At 47.8% G+C, this 26,899-nt stretch overlaps 1 protein-coding gene across 20 annotated transcripts in view; it reads left to right on the forward strand.

Annotated features, from left to right (window-relative positions):
• TACC1 (transforming acidic coiled-coil containing protein 1) overlaps nucleotides 1-26,899 on the forward strand; it is an 87,755-nt gene that overhangs the window by 46,139 nt on the left and 14,717 nt on the right. For 7 of the 20 annotated variants that reach the window (XM_065584698.1, XM_065584701.1, XM_065584702.1 and 4 more), the window contains 4 exons: nucleotides 7,646-8,795; nucleotides 15,993-16,053; nucleotides 17,047-17,254; nucleotides 22,721-22,776. In XM_065584698.1, coding sequence (XP_065440770.1) covers nucleotides 7,948-8,795; nucleotides 15,993-16,053; nucleotides 17,047-17,254; nucleotides 22,721-22,776 — 1,173 coding nt within the window. In that variant the 5' untranslated portion in view covers nucleotides 7,646-7,947. Of the gene's footprint in view, nucleotides 1-7,645; nucleotides 8,796-10,597; nucleotides 10,634-15,992; nucleotides 16,054-17,046; nucleotides 17,255-22,720; nucleotides 22,777-26,899 lie in introns of all 20 variants that reach the window. The other 13 variants (XM_065584699.1, XM_065584706.1, XM_065584707.1 and 10 more) reach the window with 3 other exon arrangements.

Raw genomic sequence — 26,899 nt, forward strand, 5'->3', positions numbered from 1 at the left:
CGGGTGAAAAGCCTGAACAAAATGATTCATCTTCCCTTGCAATGTGAAAGTGACCAGGCCTGCGGTGGATTCCAGAGCCACAGAGAATGGCTCACAGACTGCATGGCCTGTTCCCACAATGGGGCTGCGGGGCATGGCCATGTCTCTGACGTGCTGTACAGAAGAGTTAGGGTGCCCTTTTCATGATCAAAGGAGCCAGCGAAGAAGTCAGTAAGAAGAGTTGTCCCAAAGCAGTCGTGATCTGGCTGCATTCAGCAGGTCAGTGTGCGCTGCCGCCTGGCTCGGGTTGGGAGCAGCCTGTCAATCGTAAAATTGTTTCCTTCCAAGTCACTTTAGAGCGTTTGGTAGAGTTTACAAACCAGCACTACGCAGTCAGGCTGGTGAAGCAGCTGGGCTTTGAGGAGCATCGGCTGAGTGTGCCGCACTTGGGCTCTTCTGCCATGCACACGGGAGAGAAGGGGAGCTTGGTGGTCTTTGCACAGCCTGCACGCACATTCTCCAAACATGACTCACGCAGCAGCAGCGTGGGGGTGGCTGTGTGGCAGGAGAGACTCTCTTTGGAATGTAAATGCACACACAGGCTTCTGAGAAAGGAGCAGAGCAGCACACGCCGGGGCAGTGCTGGAAAGCATTCCCAAAAGGAATAGCTTGCATTTGCTGCAGCAATTGGGATGGCTTATTCCCAGGCTAGCTGGAGGGATAGATGGACTGCCAGGAACGTGCATCTGCTGCTGCAGTGACTCTTCTCTAGAGTGCAGGGAAGGCCCTGTGGGTCACTTGCATTTTGCATCCTGTGTCATTGTTCCAGAAAAACGCACCACTGATGAGCGAGCCGGTTGGAGTCAAAGGAAATGCAGGGAGGAGGCAGAGCAGCTGCCAGGTTGGGGGAGGAGGGCTCTCTGGCTGGGCTGCCCACTGGGTAGGCAGATTAGGCTGCAGTGCATTTGCATAGTGGCTAGTAAAGCCAGAGGGATGAATTTGGCCCAGTTTGCATAGCCGGGTAGGAAGTGTTGGGAGACTAGTTTTTTTTATTCTTCCCTCCCAACCCAGATAAAGTCAGTGGAAGCAGAATAGAGAAATTGGCTGGTGCTGGGAGCTTAGCAGAGGGCTCTTGTACTGAGCAGTGCCTGGATCGGGTCTGCTGGGCTTCGTTGTTGTTGGAACATCTCATTTCAAAACTCTTTAGACTAAGCCTCTCCCCCGGCCTCTGACTAATTCCCTGCGGAGGGTGGGCTCTGGCCATGAACTGGCTACACAGGGGAATTTGAACTATGCAGCCAACACCCTGCTGAATAGTAAGCCTGTATGCATCCTGCCCAGGGGAGCACGCCATGGAGAATTGCCCTCCCGATGGCTCATGGCAGCAAAACACCCCAACGCTTGAGATAATGTTGCCATTTGACACTTGTGGAGAGGGGCCCACTAGGCTCAAGGAGGGGCATTTTCAAACTCCCTGTCCTTACACAGTGCTTCTTTAGGGTGACCAGATGTTCCGATTTTATAGGGACAGTCCCGATATTTGGGTCTTTTTCTTATATAGGATCCTATTATCCCCCACCCTCTGTCCCGATTTTTCACACTTGCTGTCTGGTAACCCTAGTGCTATTTGGGTGAGCAATGTTATCCATCCTGGCCTCCTCCCAGCTTAGGGTGACCAGATGTTCTGATTTTATAGGGACAGTCCTGATTTTTGGATCTTTTTCTTATATAGGCTCCTATTACCCCTCACCCCCATCCTGATTTTTCACACTTGCTGTCTGGTCACCCTATCCCAGCTACAGGTCTTTGTGGATAAGACAGCACCCCCTTGGAGCGGTTTGGGTGGGCCTAGGATCCACCAGGGGGCTGTGTACAGCCTGGCCGTGATGTGGGAAAACCGATGGCGTGTAAAATAATCCTATCACGTAACCAGCACGGAGCCTCACACCCCGTCAGACACACTGTGGAGAGAAGCAGTGAGAGTCAAAGCTGCTGTGAGAGTGGGCAAGTTCTGAAGGGCCAGAGCCCTACTGTGCCTTTCCGGGCCTCACACAGCTGAGGGGGTATGTACTGTGTGTACAAGGATCGTCTGCCGTCTTACCGCTGTCCCCTGCAGGGTATTAACAAGGTAGCCAGACCCCGGAGCTGGAATCCAGGATTACCTCAGAGGCGGGGTGGCATGCGCATTCGGGGAATGTGAAGAGGGGATTTCTACTGCAGAGATAAGAACAAGGAGTACTTGTGGCACCTTAGAGATTAACAAGTTTATTTGAGCATAAGCTTTCGTGGGCTAAAACCCACTTCATCGGATGCATGCAGTGGAAAATACAGTAGGAATATATATATATACAGAGAACATGAAAAAATGGGTGTTGCCATACCAGCTATAACGAGACTACTCAATTAAGGTGGGCTATTGCCAGCAGGAGAAAAAATCTTTTTGTAGTGATAATCAGGATGGCCCATTTCCAACAGTTAACAAGAAGGTGTGAGTAACAGTAGGGGGGAAAAATAAACATGGGGAAATAGTTTTACTTGGTGTAATGACCCATCCACTCCCAGTCTTTATTCAAGCCTAATTTAATGGTGTCCAGTTTGCAAATTAATTCCAATTCAGCAGTTTCTCATTGGAGTCTGTTTTTGAAGTTTTTTTGTTGGAGTATTGCAACTTTTAGGTCTGTAATTGAGTGACCAGGGAGGTTGAAGTGTTTTCTGACTGATTTTTGAATAAGAGATAAGGTGGCTATTTACTGCCCCACTGGTTTTTCTCTCTTACATAGGCTGTTCCCCAGACCCAGCATTGCATCCCCTGTTGCCCTGCAGGTGCTGGGGGCTCTGACCCCAGTCCTGCGTTTGTTTTTGCAGTTGTTTAGATTTTAGTGACCGCTGTCCCTCCCATCAAGTTAAGACAGTCCTCCACCCAAATGATCAGTGCCTTGCGGTGATCATCTCTTGCCATTTGGAATTTGCCGCAAGCCCGTCAGCATCCCGAATGCACACTTCCTGTTTCCAGTATAACCCAGCTCCCCAGGTGCTTGGGGAAAAGGTGGGCTCTGCCACAGCCTGAAGGGTTAGCAAGTCTGGGCTCTGGCGGGCATCAGGAGGGAGCAAATTACAAAATCAAAGTGCCTTCCCAGAAGAGTCAGTTCACCAGTATTTCCCCTGAGGGAGCACCAGCCAATCTCAACATCCAAGCTCAAAATGATGGTAACCAAAGTGTTGTTCATACGCAGAGCTCAAACCCGCGTGCAACTCTCACACAGGGGTGTGGGTCACAGCAGAGGTCAGAGAGGCGACCTCCATGGAGATGGAGTAGCTTGTTCTTTTATTTACCCAAGGTAGATGAATTTAGACTGATTTAAGTTTATGCCTGTCAGCATGTTGGCTACAAGGAGAATGCACCGCCCCGGGGTATAAAATGTGGCTGTCCTGTGTCCCTTTAATTTTAGGGTCAGATCTTCCCTTAGGAACAGGTACCACAGCAGTAGCCTGAAACACTACATCATAGAACAGGCCTAGTAAAGTACTGTGGACTTTGTTAAGAAGGGTTAGTTTTCCTGTTAACAAGTGGGAGGAAGACCCTCTCCAGTGCTGGCTTGGAGAGCTACACAGTCACGGCTTCACAAAGGTCCTCTCGTTGTGGTTGTGGTTGGTAATGTATTCCACAAGGGCAGGAAGGTAGTTTCTAGTGGAGGACATTCCCTCCCCAGCCTGGGGTACAGACAGTCCTTCATGCTTCATTTCCATGGCTTTTAGCATATTGAGGCTCAATTATGCAGATCAGAAGCCACCAGCAGAGTCAGTCTTGGTTCAGCATCCTGGATTAGTGCAGGAATGTGGATATTTCTCTGCTCCATGTTTACCTTCCTTTGCTGATCCATAGTGCACTCAGGAGCCAGAAAATATGGAACAGTCACAGACTCACTTTGATAGACATAAAGTCCTTACGAAGATGAGTGCTTTGGTGTTTAACAGGCCAGATGGGCTGTCCTGCCTACCATAATTCATATTCCCCTTGTGAAAGTGTATTAACATTTGCATTATTTCAGACATGATGCTGTACTGCTTACACTGGCTGGCCAGAGACAGAATCACAGACGGTGGTACTGGCTTCACAGGACTTGAAGTCTCCCGTGCTATTACAGATTTTCAAACAAGCTCTGCACGCCACAGCCAAGGACAGATTTTTTCAGAGGCATCCAGGGGGGTTGCCATAGGGGTTACAATGGGAGATGAGCACTTAAAACTCTGGCTTCAATTATGGGTGCTGAGTACTGGGAAATCTGGCCAAATGCCCCTTGCCAAAATGCAAGAGGCATGCAGAAGAGTTGAGGACGGGCTTTCATTACTGTAGGCATTTCCCCCTCCCTTCCCAGCCCAGCTCACAGCTGTACCATCCCTTCTGCATCTAGACACTTGACGGCTGTCGTTTTCAAGGTGTCTGAGCAGATGAGGATCCCCTGAAAGAGAAGAAAAGGTTAAAAAGTCAAGGATTTAGGAAGACGAATGGAGGGAGGGAACTGCAGTTGTTGTGGCCGGCAGTGATGAATTCATGGGTCAGGATCTGGGATTAAGGCTCTCAGATAGCATAGTGTTGAGCACAATATGAACACGTAGACAGGATTTCTGCAGAGGGGGCTTGCTGCCGTGAGAATGAGATTAAGCAACATTCCAGGGATGGGAAGAGAGAGAATCTTATAGAAAAACTCAGAGATATTCCTGGGTTGGTTGGTTGTGAGTAGGGTGACCAGATGTCCCGATTTTATAGGGACAGTCCTGATTTTTGGGTCTTTTTCTTATATAGGCTCCTATTACCCCTCACCCCTGTCCCGATTTTTCACATTTGCTGTCTGGTCACCCTATTTGTGAGCTAAATCTATCATTTTGAACACACCCTCTGTTCTTTTAACAGACCCTGCTTTTTGTATTTTTTCCCCTCAAGCATATACGCTTGTCTGCTTTCACTGCACTGTGGCTTCTCACATTTATACATCTCAGTGATGTTAGCCATGCATTTTGTGTAAATGAAAGAGAACCGGTGGCATGGGGCTTCTATAGCTAGAGCAGATGTTTAAAATACTAACCGGAAGACCTACTGACTGGTCATGTGTCTCCTTTGCTGATTCAGACACACAGCATTTTAATGTTTGCAAAAACTGTCTTCAGATAATCGCCTTCCCCAGTACCTGACTTGTGAGGGGACCGCTCTGTGTTTCTGAGCTTACAGCCAGTTCCCAGGGAGATGACTATCAGGAAGAGAGAGAATCCTTCAAAGGGAAATGGGAACATAAAATAAATGACAGCAAGTGAAAGGTTAAGACAGTTCAGCTTGGCGTGGCTTCCTGGTTTGGATCGGCGCTGCTTCCGGAAGGGGCACAGAACCACCACACTGATGTCAGGAGCGTTATGCAACAGGAGGGCTCTTTGGTGGCTGATGAGCCCCCAAGTGGTTGCTGTGCTTGTCAGTATTAATAAAACAGTTTGTGGAGAGCAAATGCAGAGATGTCAGAAGCAAGCAGAGCCACTGTCAAACAAACTCCTGCGCCGCGGGGCTCAGCATACGAGTCCTTAGGAAACCTTTAGACGTTTATTATGCGCCTGATCCAGCCACCCTTATTCAGGGCGGGTGCTGCCTTACCTAAACGAGCATCCCCCTTGCTGGTGTCACTATGACAAATTCAGGCCTCCTCATGCCTTTTCCTTGTGCTGGAGTGGGTGGGGGAGTTGCATAGCACCGCTCACCCTGCAGGAAGGCGTGTGCCGTGGTTACACACTGGTCATTGCTGGAGATTAGAGACCTACAGACAAAGGGATTTTCCTTGGGCTGCATCATGTTCAGAGCTTCCCTGTAAGTTTGCAGGATACTTTTAAGCATGGCCGTAGAGCCGAGAGGACTGGAATCCATGGGAGTTAAAGTTGGGACCATCATCTCAAAGGCTTAGCCCTGTCTGCTGTGAACAGCGCCTTCGCCTGCAGGAATGCTGAAATGCAGGCAAGGTGGGGGAGGTAATATCTTTTATTGGACCAACCTCTGCTGGCGAGAGAGAGACAAGCTTTCGGGCTCGCACTGAGCTCTTCTTCAGGCCTGGGAAACTCACTCAGAATGTCGCAGCTGAATATCGTGAGACCAACCCAGCACGGACGTTACACTGTGCTTCTGTGGGCTGGGCATGCGCAGACTGCACTGCAAACACTGACTTTAGGGTGCTCTCTTTCCTCTGGCTGCTTTTTGTTTTTGTTTTATTGGTTTCGTTTTTTTGCCTAAAATCCGCATTCACCCAACAAAGGCTGCCATAGAGGAGAGACACCAGGTTGTGGCTTTCAAAGGGGCGTAGGGAATTGGGTACCTAACACATTTACTGCTCGAAGTGGAACTGTACAAAGGTAAATAACTGTGTACCATACACTACCTGCAGTTAACCTCCCCCCCCCCCCCAGTGAAGTATGGACACCCACATGTGCACTCGCAGTCAGATCGCCATAGCACCGTTCATCTCTGCACAGCTGCCCCTGCAACCCAAGCTGCAGCCTGTAATTTGTCCTTTAAACACTGGGACTACTTTTCTTTACACTAAGGCCACTCGACAGCTTTTTGGTAATGTAATGGAGCCTTCAAGTGGATATAATTGAACACTGGCGCGGTGTAACCAGCCTCCGTGTAAACGCAAGCGAATCCCACGGACTTGGGTGAAATGGTGCTTAGGCTGAAGGTGGTGTAGTACTGTACCATACTCCTCTTCCATTGACAGGACACTTCCCCTCATTGGGATGGGAAGTAAAGAAGTGGCGAAAGGCATGGAGCTTCTGAGACGGCTGCTGGCAGCAATGTTAACTGGCTGTGTCCAAATGGCAAATTACATAGCTGCTCCTACTGGTGTTCTTTTAAACAAGCCACTTCATGCGTGTCAAGCTAGGGCCATGGAATAACAGTGTGGTAGTTTGTAGCAGGACTTGAAAAAATTCCCTGTCACATATTAGCTCAATGACAAAATAGAACTACGGTAGTTGAAAAATATCTGTATTGCCACTTATCCCTAGAGACCTACCCCTTTTGCCGCTGTCTGTGAAATAAAGTAAAATTATGTTATTTCAAATGAACTTCTAGGTTGTTTTCTCAAGTTGTGGTTGCTTTAGACTGATTTGGCTTTTTTACTTCCCATTGCAGTGGGCAATAATGCGTTTTGTTGTTTTTATTCTACATTTGCAACCTAGATTTTATACTTGGGAGTCACAATAAACACTATCTGATCAGTCCTAGCTAGTGGTTAGGTTCTCTGCAACTCAGATTTGTTAATTTTCCAATCAAGTTGCAACGCCCATCTTTCTTCTTGGGCATTAGGGTGGTAGTAGGTCATAGGGAGAGGACGTTATAGGTTTGTTGGTAGGTGAGTAGCTCTGGTCTGTGTGTGGGCATTCTCTCTCATGGTGACCTTCAGATTCTGGATTGTGTACTTTAAATTCTACAGAACGTAATTGCAGCTGGGGATAAATTATAAATCTAAATAAATACATTGATCTTTGTGTCTATGAATCTTGGAGCAGCTTTGAGAAGAGGAAAATCGTAGGGAAGCCAATCCATAACTCATTCAGCTGATGTCTAGGTGCAGAATATGCTAGAATGCTGTAGAGCAGGCATGGTTTTAATAGCTGCTTTTATCTATTTTAGAATTACGTGAAGATGATGAACAGCTGGTAGCTGAAATTTCAGAGACATATGTACCCCAGAAACACTCCGAGGATGAAGTGCAATCGCCTCTTGCAGATCTTCAAGCCGACAAGAATTCTAAAGCAGAAACTGACTGCAAACTTGATGAAGATTCATCAGTGACACAAGTTGCACCAGAAACGGAGCCGCCTTTGGATATTTCTTCGGCACTCACAAAAGAAACCGATTCTCCATCTTCAGTAGTGTCGGCTCCAGACCAGACTTTACCATCCAATGTACCCACAGCTACCCAAGAGTGGGTGATGTCAGAAGAAGACATGGTGGTCACTCTTGAAGGGTTGGCTGATGCTGAGCCAAAGGCTGAAACTTTTGCCCTGGAGTCAGTGCCAAGCAAGAGCAAGCTCAAGAAAGTGAAACCATCTTCTCTTAGGAATAAAACAGCTGGAGAGACCCCAGAAACAGAAACAGCCACGGAGGGCATCCCTGTCCCCAAAGCATCTTACCAGTTCAATCCAGCTGAGTATGATGAGAAAATAAACCCCTTCGTGATGGGAGGTTCCAAAATACAGAACTCTCCTCCTGCTGCTCAGCAAACCTTCATGGCTTCAAACAGCGACACCAATGATTCCGGGGTGGAGTTGGCTGAGGAGTCTCGGAGCCATGCTCTGAAGCTGGAATTTGATTTTACGGATGGGGCGGAGAATGGAGAGGTCAAGAAAGCCTTGCCAAAGAAAATTGGCAGGAAACCTGCCAGCAAACTAACTCCTAAACGACAAAGAGAAGCTGCTAATAAACCTATGAGTGCTGATGGCCTGGAAAAGGCTCCAGCAGAGGTGCCTCTCCCCAAAGCTTTGTACCCGGTGGATCCCAGTCAGTGGGACGACCCTAACTTCAACCCTTTTGGCAGCAGCTCGAACTTGCAGAACTCCCCACCCCTCCCAAAGGCTTCCTATCATTTTGACCCCAACAACTTTGACACAGTGGATCCTTTTAAACCCACCAAGAGCTTAGCCAGCACAACTGCTGATTCCTGCCCCACAGCTGATAACAATCTCAATGAAATTCTGGAGTCTCAGACCCTGGAGGTTCAGGGCGAGGAGCTGACAATAGGCAAAGCCTCTCCGAAGAAGGCCAAGTCGCGCTTGATAACGTGAGTGATGCCGCGTGCTGGGTTGGCTGCTCTCTGGGGGTCAGGCAACCGGAGGTTTGCTTTGTGGGATGGCAGCCTGCTTGTTTGTTTCCCAGATGCCTTGGGAGTAATTGCAGCAATACTCCTGTTTCCTGCCCCGTTGTTCTCATCCAAGCTAGTCTTGCTGGTGAATGAGCTGCAAGACAGACAACTATGGCAGGCAGCCAGATTCTGCAGTGTCACTATATTTTGTTCCTGCCCTGCTGTATTTGCACACAGGTCGCTGTATCTTTTTTTTTTTCTCTCTCTCATCCAGTGGTTCTTCATGAATTGACCGGATGAGCAAGCCAAATACACTCAGCAATGCGTGTGTTAGTCATAAGAGCCAAGTAGCCTAGTGTCTCTTAGTGGGACCTGGTTGTAAGAAATCACCTGACATCCTGGCAAGTTAGAGTGAACAGGTGGTTGAGATTCCAGTGTATGAAGTTTAAAATCCCCTGCTGTTAAATGGTTTATTCAAAACAAATCCTTAATGTGAGGGTTGGGCAGGAGGGGGCTTTCCAACTGCTGGTGCACCACGGGCTCTGTGGTTCTTTCACTCAACACAAATGGATGTCTCTTTCATCACATATTGCTGAAACGGTTTTCAGGTCGTCCTGGAACTTCCTTTTTCATAGCTAATGCAGAGAAGTACGGTTAAACAGTCAGGCTATTTGTTCTGTCGGCTGTATCACATCTGCCCAGTCGGCATGCAGTTTGCCTTCCCCTGCAGGACTATTTTGGTACACGTACATGTGGGATTCTTTAAATACATATTTAGTTCTTAAAGCATGCTATTTAAAATGGTCATGTAAGTACTGAGGTTTCACAGTGCCAACTGGGAATGCAGGCTGAATTGTATCCACTCTCTGGGAGTGCATATGTCACTGTAAGCCTTTCACCCGTTGTATCTCAGGTTTCTTCCAAGCAGGGACTGTGCCTTATTGATGTCTCCAGGTGACTTGAGTCCCAGAGTTTGAAGTTGCAACATACAAAACACCAGAAACAAAATGTCACAATACAGTTTAATCTTTTGATATAACCCCAATATGTAGTTTGTGAACAGGTAGAAAGGCAGAAAGGATTGTTATAAGAGAGTCATTTCGCACTAAATATTTGGGCCTTTTTCTTGTAATTATTAACTGACATTCATCTGGCCAAAGGGGCAGGTGGAACCAGCAGAAAAAGGAGAGGCAGGAAACAGGTTAAATGGGGAAGTTTGGGAAGCACACAGTTTTGTGCTTGAATTGACATTAAAAATGAAACAAGCCACCATTCTGCTCACAGGTTGTCTAGGTGAAATTTTAATGAGGGGGGAAACCTGGAGGATGGATTTTAACTGAGAGAGAATGGAGAAAACCTGGCAAGCCTGAATGAACTGGTCTTTCTGACATCTTTTAGAAATATCTTGCAAGGAATCTATATGGATCTGTTAAACCCCAGCGCTCCTCTGTGTTTGACTCTGAAGTGGTTAAGAATTAGTAGACAATGGAATATCACTTAAAGTTTCAGGTTCCATCTCTTCTTTATTTAGGAGCAGAGTAAGCAGTTCCAGGCACCTGGGTCCCTGGGATTTTGGATTTTTGCATGAATGTTCATTTCTTCTCCAATAATAATAAACACTGAATTGGACTGTCACCTATCTGCATGCTCCTCCCCAAGAAAGAGAACTGTGCAACTCGTTACATTTATTCAAATAAGAGATAATATCCAGGTCGTTTCACATGCTTTTTTTTTTCTCCATCTGTCTGTCTCTCTTTCCTGTCTATTATTTGATGCATCAGGACTACTGAACAAGTGAAATTTCTCTGTTTTCTGTTGTAAGTACTCTCTTCTGTTTTCTTGATTTGTTTCTAATGTTTATTAGCATTCTCCAACCCCTCTTCTCTCCATGGCATGCAGGCTCCTTCCTACCTTTTGAGTTCCGTTGTCTGACTCGTGTTCGCCTCTCTCAGACCTTATTTCATCAGACAGCTTAGCCTTGTGATGGGCTGTGTGCAAAGAAATGAGAAAGGGAGACGGCGGTGGTACTGTAGGTGTGTGTCTGTGCTTGCTCCCATGGCATGTCAACTTCCAGTGTGTTTTGATGACATAGAAGTGTATGAAATCAATGTGTTGGTTAGGCCAGAGGTTCTCAATCTTTCCAGACAACTGTTCCCCTTTCAGGAGGCTGATTTTGCGTACCCCAAGGCTCACCTCACTTAAAAACAAAATCATACATAAAAAACAAGTGTCACAGTGCACTATTACTGCAATGTTGCTTATTTTCTCATTTATACCATGTAATTATAAAATAGATCAATTGGAATATAAATATTGTACTTATGTTTCAGTGTATAGTATATAGAGCAGTATAAACAAGTCATTGTCTGTATGAAATTTTAGTTTGTACTGACTTTTCTAGTGCTTTTTATGTAGCCTGTTGTAAAACTAGGGAAATATCTAGATGAGTTGATGTACCCCCCGAGGTATGCGTACCCCTGGTTGAGAACCACTGGGTTAGGGGGATCTTCTGGATCCATACATTGTAGAGACAAATGTTGTTTTTGTCCTTCAGGTGATTCTCTCCCCTGGGGGGATGTCTCCCCACCTGACTAGCCTTTGTAAAGTAGTGAGGCAGGCAGCGTATACTGAAGGAATGGCTCCAAGGGCAGGAGACTGAATAGGATGATGGACAGAACGTGTTGAAATAGCTTCACAGAGGCTTTGCCGAGCCCAGGGACTCAAAAACCACAGAATCATAGAATATCAGGGTTGGAAGGGACCTCAGGAGGTCATCTAGTCCAACCCCCTGCTCAAAGCAGGACCAATCCCTAACAAAATCATCCCAGCCAGGGCTTTGTCAAGCCTAAGTTTCTTTTTCATAACTTCCTGTGGTAATGTCTTTAGGGCTTGGGGAGGGTTTACCTGGCTCAGTGCAGATCTCCTGCACACTAAAATAAACCACAATCTAGTGCAAAGAATAGCAATCTTCAACAAGGGAAGTATTAGCATTATGTATTTACTACTACTGGCCCTATCCAGTGATTGGCAAGGCAGGGTGGAGACCGAACGCTCTCAGTGCACAGATTGATGTTAGTTACTTGTACTGCAGTACCACCTAGAGCCCAGACACGATCAGGGCTCTGTTGTGCTAGCTGCTGCACAGACACATTGTAAGAGACAGTCCCCGCCTCCGAGATTTTACCATGTAAATAGACGGGACAGACAAAGGGTAACAGGAGAAACAGAAAACACAAGTAACTGAAAGTCGTACAGCAGGTCGGTGGCAGAGCCGGGGATAAGGCCCAGATTTCCTGCCTGCCAGGCCAGTGCCCTGTCTTGTTATCTTAGGGTTCGGTTAGAATATCAGGCAGCCTGTTCAGGAGCTGGCTGTGATGAATGACACCCCACACTGTCAGAGGAACATGCCCCGAAGAGTCTGAGCTAGCTAGCTGGCATTTGGGCCCAGGCTTGCTGCGAGAGAGGAGAGAATCCTGCCTTTGATGGACTTAAACATTGACGGCACAAAACCATTCTGCTGGTTAATTCTGCTTAGTGTCTGGTCAGGGGTAGCTGTCTGCACTCCTCGTTTTCAGCTCTCACCTTGGGGCGACACCTTTTTGATTGTCTACTTATTTGAACTGAGCCCCTGAAGCCTGCTTAGAGCAGCCGGTTAGACTGAAACATGCTGGGGTATTGTCCCTCACCTGGCTAAGCCTCATCTGGACCCATCACAAAACTTTATAATAGTAAACCAGCGTGTGCCACCCAGCATGCATCAGCCCCCTAGAGTAACATACCCGTGCGCTCAGCCTGCATGTGTGATCAGCCTGACCATAACAAACTAGCCACGTACGCCAGAGCACTTTGCATGAGCACCCCGGCCACAATGCACCAGTGAAATATTGCATGTTCTTGTAGGAAAGTATTTCCCCCCCAGCTGTGTTTTCCCCGGTGCTGTTGCTGTGGAAGTTCTGCGTTTTCCCCTGTGCTTTCCTGTAGTAAGGAGGAGAGCAGCAGAGATCGTCTGACACCAGGTTCTAGGGACCTTTTACTCTCCTGGAACAGGTGGACTCATCTTATTCGTGACTGTGTAACGCCGCCCATCATCCACTCTGGAGAGCAGCAGAGGCGATAGGATTCATGTAGGTTATGCTGGTAGATTTAGGGAAATTCAGAACTAGCTGGAACGGGAGACTTACCAGTACTTTATTTACATTATGTTACCCCATTTGTGCCTTTATTGTCTGCGTAGTTCTCAGCTGGGGATGCCAGCAGAGAAAGGGTCAGTTACAGTATGTACAATACTGAACAATATTCAGCAAAACTGAATGCAAATGTTGGCATTTGCCTTCAGACTGAAAACTGACCAGGCTTTCTGTACTATTGGTGTTTTGTTTTTTAATCAGGACTAGGGATCTTCCTATTGTACATATTTTTTGGAATCCATTTACCAGGCATTTTCCTGAGCTGAATACAACCTTCTTTGCTTTAGTTTGAGTCCTAAGTACTGGCACCCAATACGCTGTAGAAAGAGGGTATTTCATGGCCTGTAATCCCATATCCCTGTTGACTCTGGTAGCCTCAGGATTTGCTGATTGATAGCCCAGGAGGTTACTGAAGCAGGTCACTTTATATTCATGCTCCAGGATTAGAACAATAGCAGAAGAGCACAAATGTGTCTAGCAGAGAGAAGCAAAACTCAGCTGGCTAGTGGGATGTGCGTAATAGCAACTTATGGCTGAGAGCAGCCTAGCCTGGTTCTTCTCCTTCCCCCGAGCTTGTGGATAGCATACCAAGGGATAGGGTATTCTGATCAGACTGGCTACCAGATGGTATGAGAACCCTCTCCCCAGCAAGTCGCATGGTGGCCCTTTTCTGTACCTAAGGAGAGAGCTATCTGCCACGCCCCATTGGACCTGAGATTCAACTGTGTTAGAACCTTATGAAGAAAAGTGAAGTTGAGTGGGGTTTTGAGGCAAACACAGATGTGAATGTTAGCCTCCAAATCAGGTTCCCTCATGGGCCAGCATATGATGGATTTCATTGTGCTCTATTGGGGCACTAGTGATCCCTGCATGGAGCGTGTGCATGATGGAAAATGGGCAGAGGCACGAAAACAGAACAGGGCGATTTGAGAGTGAACTGAGGGGAGGAGAAGGGGATTATTATGGAGTAGGGCCTCAATGCAAATCTTTTCATACTTCACCATTGCAAAATTGCTGGTAAGGAGCATTGAGAAAGCAGGAGGCAATGAGCCTTCCTATAAATGTCTGTAATGGACCCTCACAAGATATGTCTTCAGGAGCGGTGCCAGGGTTTTTGCCGCCCTTGGCGGCAGTGCTCCTACTCAGAGCGGCAGGGGTCCTTCTGCTCCGCGTCTTTGGGGTGCTTCGGCAGTGGGTCCCGGAGCGAGTGAAGGACCTGCCACCGAAGCGCCCCGAAGACGCAGAGCGGAAGGACCCCCGCCGCTGAATTGCTACCGGGGATGGCAAAATGCCGCCCCCCAAATCCTGCTGCCCTAGGCGACCACCTAGGGTCGCCTAGTGGAAGCACCGGCCCTGTCTGTCTTAAGCTCAGCAAATGTTTGTCCTCTGGGGAACCAAAAACCAAGCTCTGGAACAGTAGGTTGCTAACTGAGGCAGTGAGGTGGTGGTGAAACTTTGCTCCCTGCCAAGATGGTGAAACGTGACTTCCAGTGCTGTGTGAGAGAGATGAATGCACTTGTGCATGTTATCCTGCTGCAAGGCAGGTGTCTCCATTTCCTCTTGTGCCCCAGAGACTCCTGCCTCCACATCCCTTGGTGCATGCTCCAGGTCCATGGGACACGGCCAGTCTGTTTTGCCAAATGCCAGAATGAGGATAGTGCCTCTCAGCCCTGCATGCTTGACTGCGCAGTTCAGAGAGCCTGTGTTATTTTCTGCTGGATCCGGCCCTTGGAGCTCGGTGCTGTCTGCTAGATTTGTTTAACACATTGGTTGAAATGAGTCGACACGGAGTCCAAGGAAAAACAGACCCTTAACCCAAGCAAAACTCAATACAGGGCCTAAAGCAAGGATGCAACCTGGTGGGAAAGTGAAGCCACACTCGCTGATTGTGGCTATGAGTGTAGATTGGGCAGAATGCAGCTACCCAGCTCCTCAGTGGGCTGACAACTGGGAACATGTACCAAGCTACCATACCCCACCCCCGTGCTATGGTCTCTCCACTGGTTCCTGGTCTGCTTCCAGAGTTAATTCAAGGCCTGGGCCATCAGTGTGTTAGGACCCAGATACGCCTATAACCACATCTCCATCCAGGACTTACTATGGACAGTGCAGCTTGCAAAATCCAGGACTAAATGCCTGAGAGCTGGAGATGGAGCATTCTCATTTGAGGGGATCCACGTCTGGAATGAGCCACAAGAACCGCTCAGAGTCACCCCGAGCTTAGCCTTCTTTAGGGCATGCTGCAGCACGCTCCTCTTTGAGACGTCGTTTTCACCGTCACTGGATAGATCATTAAAATACAAAGGAATGAAATGAGTCTGCCCCTCAAACCAAGCAGAGTGCACTACGACCAGAGAAGGGAGAAGAGCAGAAGACCCCATAAAGTCTGTCCGGGCCTGGCTGTGCAGATCTGACTTGCTAGGAAAGGCACGGTTACTATGGAAATGAGCGCTGTGCGGAGCCGCAAGGTAGATAGAACAGAGTAACACATGGCTTCAGGAGACATGCACTGGTGCTTGTGGAGGGTCTCTTTGTTGGAACGGTTCATCCTGCTGGAAGGCCAACATGCATGTTAAACCCCTGGATAATATCTCCAGATAAAGCTTTAGAGATTCAGGGCAATGACCTAGTAAGAGAAACCTTTCTTACCGAGCTTATTGTTGGTTGTAATCCTCTCCATCAGCAGGCAAGAGCTGACTGGAGATGCTTCCTCTGGGCTTTACCTTTGCAGAGGAATAAATATTCTGAAGAAAACAACGGTTGGTTGGTTGGTTTGGGTTGTTTTTTTGTTTTGTTTTAAGAACTTGCTTTGCCATAATATTTTCCTAATGAGTGCTTGGGCCTGTCCCATCAGTAGAGTGCAGTGCTACGCTGAGGCTGCCCTTCATTTGCTTCAGCCTCTCTCTGCACATGCTTCTCCTTCCACCTGTCCTCCACCCAGTGAGAACAGCAAAGCTGGGTCTGAATCTGTCTCTTTTTCTTGTTGCAGGAGTGGCTGCAAGGTGAAGAAATATGAGATGCAATCCCTGGTCCTGGATGTTTGCACTCAGGTACATTTAAGCAAATGGCACTTACCTGTGTTCTTTGGAGGCCAGCAGGTGCTTGTGTGTGGGAAGTGAGCATGTTGAGAAGGAGGAGGACTTGCAATCCTGATTCGGGGCTGTCTTTCCTAATACTGTTCTGATGTAGTGGGGACATAATCATGAGAAGAGCTTGGAGGGTTTAGCTTTAAACTGATATTTACCTGTAACAATCCAGAACCAGCCAGCAGATGTCCCGGAAAACACTAGTTTGCACTACATCCCCCTTCTCCAATGAAAATCTCTCTCTACATCGCCAAATCCTGGGTTCTGGGAGGAGATGAACAACATGAGGAGGAGCTGGAAGAATCCATGATGGAGATGTTTTATGTGCAACTATCCGATAATCCTTCCCCTCCCTGCCCTGCTAAGTTTTTCAGCCAATAAATGAACCCATGGTCTCTACATTTCTTTGTCGTTCATAGGAGGGAACCAGGGCAATGCCTTGAAAGTGTCTATAACAGGGTTTAAAAGAGCACTGAATAAATTCATGGAGGTTAAGTCCATTAATAGCTATTAGCCAGGATAGGTAAGGAAAGGTGTCCCTAGCCTCTGTTTGTCAGAGGATGGAGATGGATGGCAGGAGAGAGATCACCTGATCATTACTTGTTAGGTTCATTCCCTCTGGGGCACCTGGCATTGGCCACTGTCGGTAGACAGGATATTGGGCTGGATGGACCTTTGGTCTGACCCAGTACGGCCGTTCTTATGTTCTTATGTCCCCTGTCCATTTCTGGGGCCGTGGAGAGGTGCCAAGTTTTGTGATCACACAGCTTAATGGATTTTGTCCATTCCTTTCTGCCATGTGTTTCTCTCTTCCAAAACCTTCCTGAGATGCCGATAGAAGCGGCTTGCCCACTTGATGAGTTTTCTTTTGTTTTCCATTGGCTGTTCTGATGACGCATTAGCCTGATCCCTATGGATTAGTTTAGCCCTGCTGAATTGCCTGCCTTGATCCCACAGGATGAAGGAGCATTGATCTCAAAAATCCCAGATGTTGCAAACTGTGATGGCCACGCTACTGATGAAGAGAAGCTGGCGTCTACATCCTCCAGTCAGAAACCATCCGGGCCAGAGGTGAAAGGTGAGCCAGAAGACGACCTGGAGTACTTTGAATGTTCCAATGTTCCCGTGTCTACCATAAATCATGCGTTTTCATCCTCAGAAGCAGGTATGGAAGCATATCTCTATTTATCTCTCTCTCTAACTCTGTAGACATATACAGCATGTAGACTCAGAAATCCAAGTGACCTCTAAAATAACCTCTAACAGCAAACAGAGCCATGTGAGCAGCAGCATCCCACATCTTATTTACATTAATTGGGCAGGAAGCTACAGTATATTCTAGTTAAAGGCTCCAATTGTTCATCTGTATTATTTACATTACGAAAAATCCATGATTGTTGGTTGTTTTTATATAGGCCCTTTTTAATTTAGTGCTGTACAGAAGCTCATGGCATTACATTAGAAAGTTCATCTCCATCGCCACTGACTGAAACTGGCTCAGACAATGGATGTACAGAATAAATCCAGGATCACAAACTGTCCCCTCTCTCACAACGCTAGTTCTTCTGGTGCCTTGCTGCTGCTGCAAAGTCCCCATCTAAGCCAGGAGTCTGTTCTGTCATGTGACTCCAATGGGGTGAAGTGGGGCCAACCTTTTAGCAAGCTGCAAACCGGCTTGTGCTCTTTCAGAACAATCAAGTGTGAATCAAAAATCAATTCCTGTGGGTGCTCTACTGCTTTTTTGACACCTGCCCAGTGTGAGTGTGGAGGAGACTGAGAGTTGGTAATGTGTGGATCTACTAGATCATGTAGATCTGTATATTAAAGAGTCGTATAAATGAAAACTGTTCTGGATATGTGCCTGTAAGGACATTTGGATTTGCTAAGCAAGTTCTGTAGAAACGTTGTGGTGGTATTTTGTCTTCTATTGAATTTGTAGCTCCAGCCAATCCATTTTGAAATAATTAAAAGTCAGCAAGGGTGATGTTAAATCAATGTCAAAGTTACAGGTGAGAACGGCAAAAACTGCCACACTGAAAATTTGCAGCCATCTCCTGGCCAGTTTTGGTTCCTACACATTAATCATTTCTCCTGAAATGTGAGAAATAGCTGTAATAGTCTCTGTGGGCATATTTCCTGGAGGAGAGAATTCTTACTTCTCTCTACATGGGAGGTCACCGTTGATAATTAACTGAGCCACAAGTTGTTGAGTATTCCAGGGAAATAAAGGTTTCATGGTTTAAGGAGAAAAACTTTTATTTCACATATTTGTTCCTGTAGACTCACAGGGCCTGATTCCCCAGTGCCTTGCTCCTTGGGTAGCCATGTGTCACAGTGCAAAACTTACGTCTTTTCCATCATTCTGATTTGGTCGCATTCTGCACTCACTTTTCACTGAGGGAAGAGATTGGCCACGGTGCAGGGCAATGCAGAATCAGGCCTACTAAAAATCTAGACAATAAAAAATAACAATAGACCAAGTGGAGAAAATGAACCAGAATTTGTAGCAGTGGAGAGTGGGCCCTTTCACTTCCTGCTTTCCGTCATAATTGTATTCTGATGATACATATGCTTTTGCCAGTCACATTCACAGAGCACCACAGTGTAATTTAGGAACATAGGGTTCATAAATTATATACTGGAGTCATGTAGAGTTGCAGGATATCCACAGACATCAGTTATTGGAGGAGACAGCTTTTATCTACTCTCTTCTGCTGCTGGTGAGAATAGAAAGGGACACATGAACCACTCTCTTGACAGATCATCGGGGCCAGTTGGTGTGAGGCTTATATTTGTGTTATTCAGAGTGGGGGGAACAGCTGTTGCTTGTCACCACCTACAATTCAACAGCCTTTCATCCCAAATGATCCCTCCACTTTACAGAGACTATATATGTGTGAGTCATTGCAACCATCACTGAAATGCAGACACCTCTGAGGTGGAACGCAGCACCAGTAATTAACCCTATGGAATGAGTTTACCAAGGGTTGTGGTGGATTCTCTATCACTGGCATTTCTAAATCTAGACTGGATGTTTTTCTAAAAGCTGCTCTAGTTAGGAATGAATTTCGGGCCGTCCTATGGCCTGTGTTATACAGGAACTCAGATTGGAGGGGCACAATGGGCTTCTCTGGCTGTAGAAAATATACGAACCTGTTTGGTAACACACAGGGAATGAAGGATCTTGCACCCAATCACTATTCAGCCTCACATTTGTTGCCGGTGGTTGTTGCCGGTGGTTGTGCAAATCCAGATTGTGGAGCTGGAGAGTGGGGGAAAGATGGGGGAGGATCCTGTGCACATGCCAAACTGAGTGTGGTTCTGGAAAGGTCAGTGGCTGTGGTCAAGACCGCTCAGAGGCAGCCCCCTGGAGGACTTAAATTGCCCTTCCTCCTCTTGGTGTGTGACGATGTCTCCAAGTGGCAGCAGCAGCAGGGGAGAGTATGGGAGGCAGAGGCAGGGTGGGCACCTCCCGCCCTCCTCTAGGAAACCAACCAGCATTGCTACTCTAAGTGGTGATGGTGAAAAGGGGCCATCAGGGCAGCGTCTTGTCAAGGACAAAGGTGGGGAAAAACCCTACCCTTAAATGCTTATTTGGACAGAGCTGGCTTTGAGGCCAAAGCACAGTGAGAGGACGTGTGCCTTGGGGCACGGGAAGTCAGAGGAAACCCATGAACACACACCAGAGGCAAAATTTGTTCACGGCCGGTCCCAACTCCCAACTGCTCTATGTCTTTTTCAAATGTCCTACAGTCTCCCTACATTTACCAACAGTATGATGCAGATGGGGGTAAATTGGAAACTTGGGAGGTCCACTGAAAATACCTTAAAAAGCAACAGAGGGTCCGGTGGCACCTTTGAGACTAACAGAAGTATTGGGAGCATAAGCTTTCGTGGGTAAGAACCTCACTTCTTCAGATGACTTGCATCTGAAGAAGTGAGGTTCTTACCCACGAAAGCTTATGCTCCCAATGCTTCTATTAGTCTCAAAGGTGCCACCGGACCCTCTGTTGCTTTTTACAGATTCAGACTAACACGGCTACCCCTCTGATACTTGAAAATACCTTGTCACTGCCAAGGTCAGGAGCCAGCAGCCGAGGGGAGTGATGTGAATGGCACCTGTCAAGGACAAAGGCACATTGCGGCATGGCCACAAAAGCGTTGTTCCCCGCTTTGCTCTGAGTGCAGCAGAAGGGAAGCCCTGCAGGGTGGGTATCGCTGAATCAGCAAGCCCACCGCTTCACTGCCGCTCTTGTTCTTGGGTGCCCCTGTGGGGAGCGGGCCAGTGATTTTCATTTGGAGGGGAAGAGTCCCCACTCCCTTGATTGAACTTGCGTGGATCCCTTTATCCTCACGCCCATCGAGCATATGGACACCAGCCCTGTACAGAGATGCCAAGGGCTGGCTGTCCTTAAGAGTGAGGGTCAAGGCCAAAGAGAGACACTTTCCAGGAAGTGTGCTAGGTCATTGCTTAAGACAGGGTCTCTTGTCTTTGCTCCTTGGTGACATCCAATAGTCCAGGTGTTTAACCCAGCCAGCACTTAATAGTTTTAAAATGTATACTGCTAAATATTGCATAGGAAACACTTCATTGTCCTAAGCAACAGAGGGGCCTGTGGCACCTTTAAGACTAACAGATGTATTGGAGCATAAGCTTTCGTGGGTAAATACCCACTTCGTCAATACCTTGCATCTGACGAAGCGGGTATTCACCCACGAAAGCTTATGCTCCAATACATCTGTTAGTCTTAAAGGTGCCACAGGACTCTCTGTTGCTTTTTACAGATCCAGACTAACACGGCTACCCCTCTGATACTTCATTGTCCTAATTCACACTAAAGGCTAGGGCATGTGAGAATTCTATATGCAGTGTAAACTGGTGGATTTTAATCAAAACGATTGTTTGGAACAAAAACTTGGGTGGTTGGAGATCACCGAGGATGTGAATTTGCTCAGTGCAGTTTAAATTTGGAACTGTATTTTGCAGAACCCGCAAACTTTTGATCAAATCCTACTTGTTTTTTGGGCAAATTAATATTTTTTGACAGTCCAATATTCACACAAACAACCCCCCCTTCCCCTGCGTAGCCTCCTCTGTCCTCTCTCACACGTATCGCACAAGGGCCTGTAATCTCCATGGTTACTGCAGTACACAAGCTTGGGAAGCATCTTTCCAAGCTTACTGTTGTCTCTTGCAGTGCCTGAGTAAAAATATTTTTAATCTCTATATTTTTACTTAAAATGAGTGTGATAAGCTTAGGAGTGTGTGTGAGAGTGAGAGTGCGTGCTAGGGAGTGAGTCTCACACCCAATGAATGAGACTTGCACCACCTTGCCTCCCACAGGACCTCTCTACAGATTGGCCTGCAAAGGATGCTGAATGAGTGAAGCAGCTCATCCCTTCTAAGCTCCATCACGTGATGGGTTTCCCCTTAACTCTGATCTCCTTTGTGCCCATCCATTACTCCTGTCTTGAGCCCCGGGGCTGGAGCAAGACCTCTGTGCCTGCCCCAGAGCTCTCAGGGTGGGCAGTTGCCACTATGCTGCACATCACCTTATCCTGTAGGGACTATTAATTCTAATAATATCTTCGAACCATCCCTGACAGGAACTGGTTGGACAAACACCTTCCAGGATAGATAACACTTGGTCCTGCCTCCATGCAGGGAACTGGACTAGATGACCTATCGAGCTCCCTTCCAGCCCTACAATTCTGAGATTCTATGTTACATTGATATGACACTTCCCAAGCCAAAAAGAACACCCCAAAGTTTACAGAGTACATGGATAATGACCATGACTGTAGACACTCAAGTAAATCCTGTTAGAAAACAGGAAAAGCTTGAGCTCTCATCTTCATGTGCATTTGTACAGCACCTAGCGCGGCTTATCTGGGGAGTTGTATGGCCCCCTCACCATAGTATCTGAGCGCCTCCTGGTCATTAATGGCTTGTATCCCCACAGCTCGAATGCGGTAGGGAGGTATCATTCATCCCCATTGTACGGATGGGGAACTGAGGCACAGGATAGAATTGATTTGCCCAAGGTGAGGAGCTGGACTTGGGTCTCCTGAGTTTCAGTCCAGCAGCCTCACCCCTAGCCCATCATTCCTGCTCTGGGCTCTGATCCTCCCTGGGGTCCCTGTTCAATGTCAGTATGGTTTGGCACCCCTACCTACACAGAGCTGCTACATTGTCTTCCGCATACTTTGCCAGTTCCTTTGGAAAGCAGGTGCTGGTATCATAGAATCATAGAATATCAGGGTTGGAAGGGACCTCAGGAGGTCATCTAGTCCAACCCCCTGCTCAAAGCAGGACCAATCCCCAACTAAATCATCCCAGCCAGGGCTTTGTCAAGCCTGACCTTAAAAACCTAAAAAAATCTGCTCCTTTGCTGCTGTCAGGGTTCCCCCCTGGGTGGGCATGTCCCTGTGTGTGAGAAAACAGGCCATGTGCTGACCCAAAATAAAACTGTCCATCTGTGTAAGGACAGGAACCCCACAGAGCCTGGAATCTTGAGCCTCGGGGAACTGTAAGAGATGGCCTTAAGCTCTTCTATTCCAGGAAGTCTCTTTGCTGGGGTGACAGTCATGCTCTCAAGGCGGCTGTAACACCTTGTGCCCTGTGTTTTAGGGTTTGAAAAAGAGACATCCAAACAGAAGGAGAAGGATGGGCCCAGCAGCACCCAGGTAAGTGCAGCTTCACCTTTACTCTGACCTCCTGTGGCTTCTCCTGTGCCAGTGACCCCCCTGTGAAACACCGTGATTCACTACGGGCCTGATTCTTCAGCCCTTACTCACATTCCTTGACTTGAACAGGGCTGTTTGCATGAGTAAGAAGTGCTCTTTGTGAGTAAGAGCTGGCCTCTGCCAGCATATTGAGACACTTGCAGGCACAGTGAAAAGAGGGAGACTATGCTGAATATACTAAGTGATCGCCCCAAATCCCTGCTCTCTGCCCGCTAATATCCCACATTCCCTGATACAGGCCTGACTCCTCCAGGGCGCTGCAGAAATGGCCAAGTGGGCTCTGGATCAGCCTCACAGTGGTGAGCAGTCTTTCTGAAAGCACCTCAGGAGAAAGCTGCTTTGGGAGCTAATGTATTTAAAATTGTGAACTGGGGATTTAACCAATCCTGATTTCACAGCAGCCCCTGAAGTGCACTCTAGAGAGAGGCCTTCCTTCTGTGCGTGTCGCCCAAAGCTTTGTCCAGGCAGGCAGATGGGATGGTGCTGGAATAGGCTGTTGGGCAGGGAAAGGCAGGGGCACATGAACTGTCGGCAGAGGGGCCGGTACTTTGTACACCCAGGAGTTCCATGGGGAATCAGGACAGGTGGGAGTGTGTGAGCCACACGTGGTCAGGAGTGAGTGATGGACAAGTGAATGTTTGTGATCCCCAGAGTCAGATGGGCAGTGGAGACATACGCAGATGCTGTCAGAGCATTTTTAAGATGCCCAGATATGAAGCTTTACAGCCTGAATGAAGTGGAAGAGGAGAAGTTGGGGGATAGAGCCCAGACCAGTGACAAGGGAGAGTCTTGTCCCCTCACGTGGCATCCTGTGGCAGCCGCTGGTGAAAAGCAGGCAGTGCAGCCCGATAGCCGCAGTAACTCTCCCCAGAGACAGACGGTGGCTGTGAGGTGCTGGCAGTGACAGCTGCTGCGTTTGCCTGCAGACCGTCTCTGTGTCCTTGCCAGCTGCCTTCCCATTGCCATGTGCTTGGGGAAATTGGCATGTGGTATCATTGTCGGAGAAAAATACAGTTCTCACTTTTTGTTTGGGTACAGCAAGTCAGATGCTTTATTTTCTCTCTATCAATTGCATAGAGGGAGAGAGCTAAACAGGTCTCTCAACAGGTAAACAATTACAGCAAGCATTTATACCTTTTGTTACAGACAATAATGAGCAACAGCTGCATTTTGTTTATACATAGGTCATTTTGATATCTTGTTTTGCTCACTACTGTAGACTTTTAGTCTACAGTCCATATTATCTACACAAGGTCGCAACAACTTCTCACACAGTTCTTTCCCACTCGCCTCACACATTCCTCGCTTCTACAAATCTCGCGTTATTAGGGTTACAGTTAGCCTGACTCTTGCTAATGAACTGTCATGCATTGCATCCCCTTCCTGTCAGTTCTTTCTCTGCTTCCACAACCCCCACTTTTGTACTACTAGTACAACAAACATTCTCAAATCTCTGTGTAATCCCCTTGCAACATGAATTGGATTCATGTGGCAAGAGACTCTTTTGAAAGCTGGTGGGACGCTGCCGGCGGTGCCCATCAATGCACAGCAAGTCTGCTGTCCCCATGGGCTGCATGCACGGCTCCCTCTGCTGGGCGATGCATGGCGCTGAAGTGGTCGTGGATAGCGTGCCGCTGCAGTGTCTGCTGCTGGGGCTGATGGGGATGGGAGAAGAGAGGAAAAGAGAGAAACAGAAAACACAGACTGGTGGAGCGAATATAAATCCGGTGCCTCTCTGGAACCAATCACAGTGAATAGCGATGGGGAAGTGAGCTCTCACACCCTATAGGAAAAGGTCTCAAATTCTGCTTCTGGAAGCCAGCTTGATCGCTCCCAGGATGGTGTCCACTGAGGAGGAGATAAAACAGCCTTGGTGATCGAAAGAGCACTGCTGCTGCCAGTGCAACTCCGTGTACTCCCATCAGTCGCTCTGTGTCCTGCTATCTCAGGCTCGTGCACTGCTGGGAGCCAGGCAGCAGTGTCGGAGCAGCTGTGACCGGTGTGTTGATAAAATCCCTTTCCTACTGCGACAGAGCTGTGGGCAAGGGGACATGCTACGCCAGCTCAGCTCCACGCGGCTGGAACAGCTAAGAGAGGAAGGTGGCAGGCAGATGACAATGAGATTAACCCCAGCAGCCAGCTCAGCTTCCCTGGGACAGATTTCACTACCCTAAGCCTCCCAAGGACATTAGTAAAGCAAACCAAGGGGAAAGTACTTGCTTTCTGTGGGGATTCCCAGCTCAGGTCTCCAGAGCCTTGCAGCTGTTCTAACGGTTCAGTGTAATGCATTAGTTGCTACAGGGAGGCTCTGGGGTGGACATGGGCATGCAGGGCTCAGGCGGGTATTGGGCCACATTAGAGGGAGACCCTCTGCTCAGTCAGACAAGTCATGGTCAGTGTCCAGGGCAGTTTGTTTCTTCCTTGGAACTGGGAGCTTGGCAGGAAGTGGGAGCGGCTGATTTGGGGAGCGGGAAACATGGGGGATTGTTACTTGCCGAGTACTCAGGAGTATGTGCCCTAGTGTAGGGTGTCATCGGGAAGTCTCCAAGCTATGCCCAGAGCTGTTACTCCCAAGGAGCTCCTCTCTTGGTGCACTGCGTGGCCATGGGCAGGGGTTGCATTAAAGAGATTTTTCCAATTGCACCAGCTTGGGATCTCAGAGCATTTGTGCTGAGAGCAGCTGACGCTCCCATTACTTTGCTGTGTTCACTCACCTGCCGCTGTGCTGCGTAATAAGAACTTTCCCCCTCACTAACCAAACAAGATTCTGCATCTGGCTTGGGACTGAAAAACACTAGAACTTATTGCTCAGAGAAAGGCTGTTTTTCATGTACAAAACGCTGCACAAACTTTGACTAACTCCTCGATATAATGCTTCTCTGTTTGTGGCCTGTGGCCAAGCAGATAACTGGGAAGGGAGTGTAGCTGGGATTAGTGGTATAAAATTAAGAAAGGGACATTTTAGGAGACTAGCTATCAGGAAAGAATTTCTAACAGTGAGATCTGTCAGGCTGTGGAGGAATCTCCCAAGAGAAGGGATTGGAGATGTTTAAAGCTAGATTGGCTGCAACAGTGGAGAATAAACCCCTCGGGGGTGCAGTATATGAGGCCTTTTCTAAATGATTTTAGTGTTGTGATTTCCTTGCAGATTCAAGTAAGAGGAGATGGGTTCTGAGTGGAGAAGTCCCAAGGTAGAGCACCTGTGACTTTGCTCATTAGTAAGAGTAGCAGGGGAAATCTGTGAAAGGTGCATTGATATCCAGATCAGGGTATTAGATTGTGAAGTTCTCCCGGGCAGGAGAGACTCTTGGTTTTCATGGGGTGTGTCCCGGATGAGGCTGCTTTGAGTAGTTGGTCAGAGAATATGCAGCAAGCGTTCCAGAGAACACAGACTGTCATGGCCCTATCTGATGACCTCCTGCTCTAAGGAAGCGTGTTAAATACCCCGCTGGACCAGTTGCTCCAAGAGGAGGTTGCTGCTGCAGCACATGCTAATACAGAGGGAAGGGGACGGTGATCTGTCTCCAATCAGGGAGGCAATGATTGGAGCCTGTCTGCACAGGGGTGTCAGCTAGATGGCTGTTCTGCGGAGACAGATAATCGACACTGCTTCCTGCATGAAGGCTGTCTGACCCTACAACCACTTGTGAAGCCCAGCAAAATAACCCAGGCTGAGCAAACCTCTATACAACTGCCACCGGCTGTAGCGAATCCCCCATTAAATGGGAGGTGACTGGCACGGGATCCGCTGTCCCCTGCAGGCCCTGACATAGGCTGCTGCAATTAACAACACTTAGCAAAGCTCACGTGCCTGGAGCTGTTTTAAATCGGTAGCAGCACGGGGCATGTAGCAAAGGGAGTGTGATGATATTGTGGGATCTGGCTCTGGCAACATCTTCATTAGAAACTGTCTGATATAGGTCCTGGGAAATGGGTTTTCTGCCATTTCTACATTTGGTTTAAATCTAGCATCCTATTCAGGACTCAAAGTTTATTGGATTTCTAAAGGGTGGTAGCCTAGAGACAGAGGCCAGGCTGACCTGGAAGGGACTCAAACCTTTGC

The sequence above is a fragment of the Chrysemys picta genome, chromosome 2 (assembly GCF_011386835.1).
Source record: "Chrysemys picta bellii isolate R12L10 chromosome 2, ASM1138683v2, whole genome shotgun sequence".
Taxonomy (NCBI): domain Eukaryota; kingdom Metazoa; phylum Chordata; order Testudines; family Emydidae; genus Chrysemys; species Chrysemys picta.